The sequence below is a fragment of the Prinia subflava genome, chromosome 5 (genome assembly GCF_021018805.1).
Source record: "Prinia subflava isolate CZ2003 ecotype Zambia chromosome 5, Cam_Psub_1.2, whole genome shotgun sequence".
Taxonomy (NCBI): domain Eukaryota; kingdom Metazoa; phylum Chordata; class Aves; order Passeriformes; family Cisticolidae; genus Prinia; species Prinia subflava.
In genome coordinates, this window is record NC_086251.1 from 12,962,263 (window position 1) to 12,972,040 (window position 9,778).

Sequence of the window (9,778 nt, forward strand, 5' to 3'; positions counted from 1 at the left end):
ATCTAAGATTTCACAGTATATTCCTGATCAGATCTCCAGGGCTGAGTATACGTGGTTATTGTGGTGGCTTGGGTCTTGCTGGCAGGCAAACTTTCACCCAGACATTGGCTCATTCCCTCTGCTTAGGAGGAAAGGGAAAAAAAAAGAAAAGTAGGAATTAACAGCAGCAATTTGGATATATGACATAAAGAACTTCAGCTATAATGTGTCACTCAGCTGCTTTGCTATCTGGGTAACCCCCTGGTACATAGGTTTTTTTGTGATTTTCAGACATCAAATAATGAAAGTAGTGTGTTGTATTCTAAATCCCAAAGATTGCATACATCTAGTAGACCTCCATTTAGGAAACTGCTACTTTGTAATAAGCCCTTAAATAATTAAGTACTAAATACCAAAGAGGCTAGGAATCACAAACTTTCAAACTGTTACCAAGCACACACTGGTACTAGGCAGTAATTATTTTGAATTTTAGAGTCCTTGTAATTAGCAGCAGTCACAGAGAAACAGATTACAAACCAGCAACTTTTACAAATCAGTGGGTAAACAATATAGGGTAATACAGGTTTATGTTCACTTCATTTACTAATTGTGTTGTTTGTTCACTATGCTTTTCTCTCTAGCAATATATTGGCATAATACAGTATTCATGTTTAATAAACATTCTAATTGTAGTAAATATAACATTTTTAATGTAGCAGTAAAAATACTCAAATAAACATAGCACTGCAGTTTTTTGTAGGTCAGTGCTAGTGAATAATGTAGGAGTGAAATTTACTATGCGATGTCTGTTGCTCTGGAAAAAATATTTGAGTGTTGACTAAATAAAAACATCTGTAACTCATTTCATGGTCAGTGTTATGCTAGTAGTTATAAGAAAGTAAGACTTATGTGTTTCATATAACTTGCAATTGATATAGTATTTTTTCCAAATATAAATAAAATTCCATCAAGTTTGAAGCAGACAGATTTTCAGATTACAAAAACCCCTTGAGATCGTTTTTTCCATGCTTTCATAAAATCTTACATAATCACAGAATCATTTAGATTGGAAAGGGCCTCTGAGGCCTTGAAGTCCAACCTTTGACTTATCACCACTGTGTCCACTAGACCACGGCACCGAGTGCCACATGCAATCCTTTCTTGATCACCTTCAGGGACAGTGACTCCACCATCTCCCTGGACAGCCTGTTGCAATGTTTGACAGCCCTTTCAGTGAAGAAATCTGTCCAGATTCAGGTCCAGCCTGAACCTCCCCTTGCACAGTTTAAGGCTCTGTCCTCTCATCCTGTCACTGATTGCCTGAGAGAAGAGGCTGACCCCCATCTAGCTGCAATCTCCTTTCAGGGAGCTGTAGAGAGCAATTAGATCACACATAATTTAACAATCACAACAGGAAACATTATGGAATGGCATAAATGATATTGCAAGTACATTACAAATAGGAACTCAGTTAATGATGTAAACTGAAACAAAGCTCTTGGCTCATACAGTGTTTGAATTTGTTATATTAAGCATCAGTCATTACTACTAATTGAGCATAAGTGCAAAGGTATCATAATGTCAACTTCTGGGTTTCCCTAATCAGCTCTGGTAAAAACCTATTGCTGTGTCCAGTTTGCTTCCTTTCAAGTTCCTTTCCTCAAAGGTTGTTACAAATTCAAACACGAAAAACTCCAAAGCAACGGAAGAACCCTTCTAAAATGTGTTGCTTTTGCTATTGCAGGTCAATTGTTATTCTTTCATTGCAAGATCCAGCAGGTCCACATGGCCAATTATTTCTACACCATTACCTTGTATACCAGTGTGCTGGGCTCATTTTAGCTATAAATAAGCACATAAAATCAACAGAAGGTAATAACTTGAATTATCTAGATTTAGAATTGTTAAATTTCCATAGCATACCCTCATTTTTACTTATGTAGTCTGTTCAGACATGTTAAGAATTTTCTAAAAGAGCCTACTTATTAAAAATATCAACCGAAAAAATACACATCTTTGAAATTTTAAAGACATTCCCACATCCAACTCTTTCTTCTCTTACTTTAAAATCATGCATTAAGTTGATAAGCACTAGTTTTGAGTACAAAAAGAGCTGAATTAAATGAACCAGTCACCCATTACTTGATCTTATGACTCTGCTTTACCTCCATTTGTTTGCCTTTGGCAACTAAATACATTAGGATTATTTACAACTATTGAGGGTTGTATCATTGTGCTGTACACAGGCAACAAAAGCAGCAACCCTATCAGAATTACAAAAACATTTCACTTCACTCGGTGTACAGCTTCTTATGTGGTAAATTCTGACCTGTCTTAATGGGTATTGCTTTCTGTGGTTCACAGAATTAGAAGGGACCTACAAGGATCAAAGTGCAGCTCCTGGCCCTGCACAGGACACCCCAGGAGTCACACCGTGTGCCTGAGGGCATTGTCCAAACACTTTTTGAGCTCTGTCAGGCTGGTGCTGTGCCCACTGCCCTGGGGGGCTGTCCCAGCACCCAAACACCCTCTGGGTGAGGAACCTTTTCCAGATATCCCTTGGTACAACTTCGTGAATGGATGGCCAACAGGACTTTCAGCTGAGAGCAGGCTGATAAATTACTGCAATTTTACACAGTGTTGATTACAAATCCTAAGCAATCCTATTGTATTATATGAGGAACAGAAGTGATTTTTAGCTACAAAAGTAAAATAGTTAAATAGGAAAGATTAACTGGAGCACTTTCACTGCATGTGATGTCTTCCTGAACAACATAGAAGGCTCAGGTTATGTGTGATGAGCAACTTGCTCTTAACGAGTAATAAAAATAAAATTAACCTAAGAAATGCAGGTGCTGTGCTTAGGTTTTAGAGGACAGACATAAACCACATAAATTTATAATTTTAAAACCAGACAATTTCTGTCTCCTACCACAATTTATTCTTGTCTGCTTTTTAACTCAGATGAATTCCTTCTGTGATTAGAATGACAAAATACTTCCACATTAATGAGCTAATTATCTTAATTGCATAATTTTGCTGGTTTTTTAATCTCATGTGGAATCTCTAGCAGATATAATTACCAAGTCACAATTGCAGGATTCTCTTACATTTCTCCTTCTTTGGAACATGTTTTGTTCTGAAGATTTGCTTACATAGGCTGTCTTTTTAGACCTTTGTTGCTTTGAATGCTAGAAAATAAATTAACCTCCAAACAATAGAGAAGACCAGAAGGCATAAGAGTCCAGATTTTTTTATTCAAGAGGTGAGATACTGTACATATTTCCACTGTCACTCAGACATCTGCAGCCTGATACTTCAAGTTGAAGGTTCCAGTTTTATTGAACTACAAACAAAACAATTAGTGACTCTGTTTATTCTATTTTCTACAAGGTCCAAGCTTGTCCAGTACTTACCATAAGAAATCATTAAAGTCTGATGAATTTCTAAATACATTAAGGTCTTCATAAGATTTCAATGCACAAAAACTGAATGGAGTAATACAGCCAAGCAAAACAGTTGAGATTATATTCAAGCATGTGCTGAAACAGGCCAGACCCTGAAGAGGTATAATTCAGCAAATTTCTTTACTGGGTTATTTTATGCCTGCTGACAATATAATGCAATTTTAGCAATTTAACAGAATTTAAATGAATGTTAATTAACAAGGACCTGTCTTACTGATTTAAGGTCAAAAATGGGTATCCGAAAGACCTGGAGATGAGGGAAGTTCACTGAAAGATTCAGCTCATTTTTTTTCTCCCCTCTCTCTCCCAATAAATGACCTGATTCAGACTGATTTTGATCTTTTTTAGAATATATTTATGCATCTGATGCTCATCCATTAAGTCACACTTCTCTGAAAAATCAAACCAGCTCCCTAGTTAGATTTAATCTTTATTAATAAGCAGAGTCCATAAAATGCCTCTATTTCAATTCAAGACAGAAATTTCAATTAGCAAGTTAAGGACAGAATTGACATTGAAATATTAGTATATATTCTTAAGTTTAATGCTATTTCACTGAAGGTGCAGATTTTATAATAAAACACGATTCAGCATAAAATAGACTTTTTATAGAAATGCTACATATGAAGAAAGTCACTTAAATTCTGTTTTATTATTAACCTCCAATTTCACTTATAATATGGGATGACAAATTGTACTTGAATAATCTGGTGAAAAATTGAAATCTGGGAATATTTGATGAATTCCTACATCTTTTATTAAACCCTTCCCCAAACTATACCACTAGTCTCTAAATAAGCTCATGTAAAAAAATTAGAACCATATATAATTACACAGCTTTCAAGTATCTTAAAGCCAGAACTTTGACAGCTATTTGAATGTGATATACCATTATCTTTATTTTTGCTAGGATATAAACATCCAAATTCACAGTGTCTTGGAAAAAACAATTGCCAAAGACATCCAAGTTTACTTAAATGTGTTTGAATTGCTGAACAACTTCTCAATTTTAAAAAATTTATACATTATATATCACATAAAAATCATGTTTTGAAAAGTTATGCAAATCCATGAAAATTTTCCATAAATCCAGTATGAAATTTAGAATATTAATTTTATTTGAGGGAACATGCAGATTATACATGCTGAAATCACATCAGCATCAATAGATTCTATTTGTAAAACATTAGAAATCATTGTTGACATTTTCACCCTCAAAGTGAGAGCCTGGGTATGACTGACATATTTCAGCTGTAGAGGTGCACAACATTATGTGCTTATCTGGAGTTGCACGTGTTGGTCCATTTCCAAAGAGTCTGAGTTTGTTCAGATGAGGATGATCCCTTAGATTTAAAAAAGAAAAGAGTGGAAGCATCTGGATATAGCACCAAAAACCAACATGCTACTGCTTCTTCTCATATAAATAAAACTATGGGCAGAGGAAAGATTTTTGTCCTTGTAGCTTCTGAAGAGAGTTAGTGTTCAATACAATATTTGTGCTATTCACCGATAGTTTGTCAAAAATCATTTCATGGATATTTTCCTTCACTAGAAATGGGAAATCTCATCTAATAATGGCCTTCCACAGCAACTCCATTTTTCCTGTGCTCTTCAGTGCATTGCCCATGCTTTTTAAACTGAAAAGCACTATATCCATTAAAGACACCTTGTCATACAAGAAACAACTTACTTTTCATTACTCTTTCCCAGTTTTCTTTCCCATGGGCCTGTTTTTTGAAAAGTTCAACCAGAAGATGTAATTTGTAGTAACTCGGTCTTTGCTGCCACATGATGAACATCACAGTGTTGCAACTTACTTTGAAAGGGACTGCTTTGCTGGATGTGGAATGCAACTGAATCTCTCTTTGCCATCCTTAGACGTGACAGATTAACATCACCTAATTGTTAGAATACTGACACCATGCTTAGTGAATGAACATTTACCCAAGAAGCCTCTTTCACCGGTATATTTTTAATTTCTCCAGTGACTGCATTTTGCCATCTCCTTCAGGACCTTGTTCCCATTGTGTCTGGTTGCCTACAAGCCACCACGGCTCTCTCTCAGTCTTCAGCACTGCAGACATACAAACACCTTAGCAGCTGATACAGACTGCATTTAAAAGAGAGCATGGAGCACATAGGAAAACAGGAGACGATCCAAGCAGCTCCATGTGCTGGCTGCAACACGTTTCTACAGAATAACTGCAGTGACTGCCATCACATGAACTTAGAAAGATAAGGCACAATGCTGGTGTTTCTCCCAGCACTGAACTTTGGTCCAAACTTTTGATTTCCCGAAGTAAGCCACACTTGCATGGGTTTTCTGGAGGCATAATGTTTCTTTAGCTTGTTGTTTGCTTGGGCTTTTTGGTTTTTTTTGGTTTTTTGGTTTTTGGGGGGATTTTTTTGCTAACTGGTTATGTTGTAATAATGCCATTTTTCTGTTTATTCAAGCATCTGATGCACAACTGATAAAAAAGTTGAGGCACACACAGAAAATTACTGCCTATGTAATCCTAGCTGTCTTTAAAGTAATTGTGGACAAATTAGTTTCTCAAACTCTAATATTGAAAGAGAAGCTAATTCAAAACCTGGTATTTGGCCATCAAATTCCTAATGGGTATGAATGAATGAAAAGCAGCAAAAGCAGTAACTTATAAACTCAGAGCTTCCACACAAAGTTAGTCCTCTCTTCCCACTTTTTCTTTCCTATGCTCTACACCTCGCGAGTAGTCAGGTAGTAGAATATTATTGCCTGAATAAGGCATCAATTTACTGATTATTTGATCATACACCAGAGTTTCTACACAAATGATCCCATATCACAATGAGAAAGCCAAAAAGGAGGCTCTAGAAAGCCTCCTTTGATGTGCCTCATAATTTCCTGGAGTGTTACTCTGTGAAAATTTCCAGATTAGGTACCAAGTTGATAATTTTTTTCCCCATCAAAGAAAGGGCAAGGAGTACAGTCAGGGGACGTTTACATGCAATAACAATTAGATCCAACTGTTATTAATTTGATTCTTAACAGTGTGAAGTGCTTGAAGAGAAACTTTAAAGAGGACTTCCTAGAATTTAATGAACACTTCTGTGCTGAATCAAAAGAAAGTACAAGAAGGTTTTATGAAGTGAAGAGCTGGGCAATGATGTCCAAAGTTATTAAACAGATGCAAAAGTTGTCCACACGGTGAGAAACTGATTGGAATTGCAGCACTACATTAGGAAGGAATAATCAAATGTCTGTATTTCATGTGTCTGAAGAACAGGAGAAAAAGGTGCTTTAGGTTGAAACTGACAGCAATTTTCAACAGAGCTGATCTCTGAGCATACCAAGATTACAGGGCATTGGCAAAAAAGAAATAAAATTGGGCAGTACAAACAGAAGGCAATTATTAAAACTAAGACATATAAAAATGGATATGGTAAGATTTAGGTTCTGGATGTCTGGGTCAAAAGAAATAGGCTGAAGAGAACACCAAGATTACAGCCTTGAGTGAACATTGTTATGTTATCAGTTCTTTCTAGTTATCCTACACTAGAACAGAGAACAGACTGCAAAAATAGGTTAGTATTTTGAAATACAGAAAAAAATAGTTTAGAAATTACAAAATAGAAAATGAAGATATTTGTTTGGGTATGGATGCCATAGTAACATTAGCCACTGTTACACACGTCCAGGCATTCTATCATATGGTAACTTAATTATCAACTAGTTCCAGCAGTGGCAAGAAGTTCAACAGAACCAAGGGGTGGGTCCTGCCCTTGGGCCACAAGAACCCCCTGCAGCTCTGGGCCGCTCCTTCCTTCCTGCAGAGCTCCGTGTGAAGCTCCAGCTCCCTCCTGTGCCAAGGGCACTTGCTCCAGTGTCCCAAGGCCTGGGACACACCCCTGTCATTGCTGGGCAGCCCCAGGCAGGGCCTTCCTTCACTGAGTACCATTGCTGTCGCTAGGCCCGCACTGCTCTCCAACTCCCAAGATCCCTGGGACATCAAAGAATAAGGATAAGCAGCCCCTTGGGATGGCTAAAAGTTGAGCTGCACTCATGGGCAAAGCCTGTTCTCCTGCCTACAGGGAACTTACTGACCAGGCCGTGCCAGCCTTCTCCGAGGTGGGCACGGACATGGGAGAGCAAATGCCAACAAGGATTTTCAGCTGTGCCAAGGGACGTTTGGGTTGGACCTTAGGAAGTGCTTTTGCCCAGAGAGGGGCATAAGACATTGGAATTGCCTGCCTGGGGTGGTGGTGGAGTCCCCGGTGTGGGAGGTGTTCAAGGAAAGCCATGTTGGGGCAACCAAGGCTCTGCTGGAGTTGCCATGGTGGGGGTGGGTCCCCGCGTGCACTCAGTCATCTCACGGGGCTCTCCAAAGCCAACGATTCCACGATTCTGTGACATCGCAGCCTCCGGGGCAGTGCGGTGCCTGGAAACTGTCCCCAGCCCGTCAACGCGCCCACAGCACGGGCAGACGCTGCCGAGCACAGACGTGTGCAGAGCGTGTGGCGGCAGCTCAGCCTGCAGCAGCACCATGGCTGGCCGCGGCTGGCAGTGGCTGCTGAGAGTCTACGTGCTCCTGATGCTGGCCCGTCCCCTCAGTCCTGAGGGGCACACGGGCACCTGGCGCCAGCTGCCCGAGGACGTGGAGCAGCGGGACACGGGCCCTGAGACGACCCCCCTGCGAGTGGTGGCAGCAGTTTCTTTGGCTGCGTTCATCCTGCTGCTGCTGCTGATGGGAATTCTCCTCAGACGGCGCCTTCGCAGAAAGCTCCAGAGCCGGTGGGGAGAGGTGAGGAGGCGCGTCAGGCAGGCGGGATGGGGCCGGGCCAGGAGGAAACGAGGACCCAGCTGGTGTCAGGCAAGGCAGGAGAGCCGCCCTGGGGGAGGAAACCTGGGCAGATACCGAGGGTGCTGGGCCTCTTGGGCAGCCCTTGGCCCAAGGCCCCGAGGCACTGGAGGTGTTTCAGGCCCAGGGAGGGAATCAGGCTCAGGGGCTGAGCCCCAGGGACACCGGGCTGAGCCGGACCGAGCCCTTCTTCCTGCAGCCTCTGCCCGGGACAACCCAGGCAGGCCAGCGTGTCTCCAGGGGCGGTCAAAGGCATGCCCGGAGGCTCAGCCCCTGCTCTTCCCGTGCTGTGTCTTGCAGGAGAAGCTCCAGAGCCCCGCGGTCCCTGCAGAGCCGTTCTGCTACGGGGGACACGGCTGCGGCCAGGAGCTGCTGGAGGTGCCGAGGCACAGCCCTGCCCTGCTGGGGCCGTCCCTGAGCTACAGCTCTGTGCAGAGACACAGCCCTGCCCTGCTGGGGCAGTCCCTGAGCTACAGCTCTCTGCAGAGGCACAGCCCTGCCCTGCTGGGGCCGTCCCTGAGCTACAGCTCTGTGCAGAGGCACAGCCCTGCCCTGGTGGGGTCTTCTCTGAGCTACAGCTCTGTGCAGAGGCACAGCCCTGCCCTGATGGGGTCTTCTCTGAGCTACAGCTCTGTGCAGAGGCACAGCCCTGCCCTGATGGGGTCTTCTCTGAGCTACAGCTCTGTGCAGAGGAACAGCCCTGCCCTGGTGGGGCAGTCCCTGAGCTACAGCTCTGTGCAGAGGCTCAGGGAGGAGAGAGTAGCAAGCGGCGGCCTTTGGAAGAGGAGCGCACTGTGCTTCTCCGCTCAGCTCTGAAGTCCCCAGCTCCAGCTCACCTCTCAGCTGGCAGAGCAGTGCAAGGGGATGTGTGACCCATGCTCAGCCCGGGCACTGACACATCCCCCACCACAGATTTTAGTGAAGATCCCATTTGTAAGCCATAGCTTCCCATAGTTTAGCGGTAGCTCCTCGACAATCTTTTCCTCTAGAAGATAAAGTTTTTCTTAGTGCTCCAGTTCTAGGTTGACAGGTTCTTTAGGTATAAGGTTCTCCCCATATAGATTTCTCACCACCTAGTTTTAGATATTTTGTAGTCGTCCAGTTGAATAAGGTTCAGCTTTTCTGTAGTAGGCTGTGTTATTATCTTGATATTCTATCCTTTATTAAAATAAAGGTCTTTCATTGGAAGGAGTATCTTGCTGTTTCCTGAGGAATACAAACATTGATGTCTTACCCGTTCCTACTACTCCAATAGGACAGAAGACTACAAATCGGCTTTAGGATTTCAAAACCTACTCCTTCAACTCTAGACACATCAGTTTTATTATTGGCAATGTTCTGAAGTGATACCAAAGCTGCAAACAAGGAGGAAGATAAACAGCAGTTGACATCACCTGCTAAACAACATTTTCAATGTAGTTTAAGGTCTCTAGGTGCAAGTTTGAGTCTGCAAATGGGGCATTCACACAGAGGCACTACCAGTTGGTAGTTTTG

At 42.0% G+C, this 9,778-nt stretch overlaps 1 protein-coding gene across 1 annotated transcript; it reads left to right on the forward strand.

Moving 5' to 3' along the window:
• The first annotated feature begins 7,759 nt into the window (after window positions 1-7,759).
• LOC134550672 (uncharacterized) lies at window positions 7,760-9,100 on the forward strand. The gene is made up of 2 exons (XM_063397402.1): window positions 7,760-8,227; window positions 8,585-9,100. The coding sequence occupies exons 1-2, from the start codon at window positions 7,760-7,762 to the stop codon at window positions 9,098-9,100; spliced, it is 984 nt and encodes a 327-aa protein (XP_063253472.1).
• The last annotated feature ends 678 nt before the right edge of the window (window positions 9,101-9,778 follow it).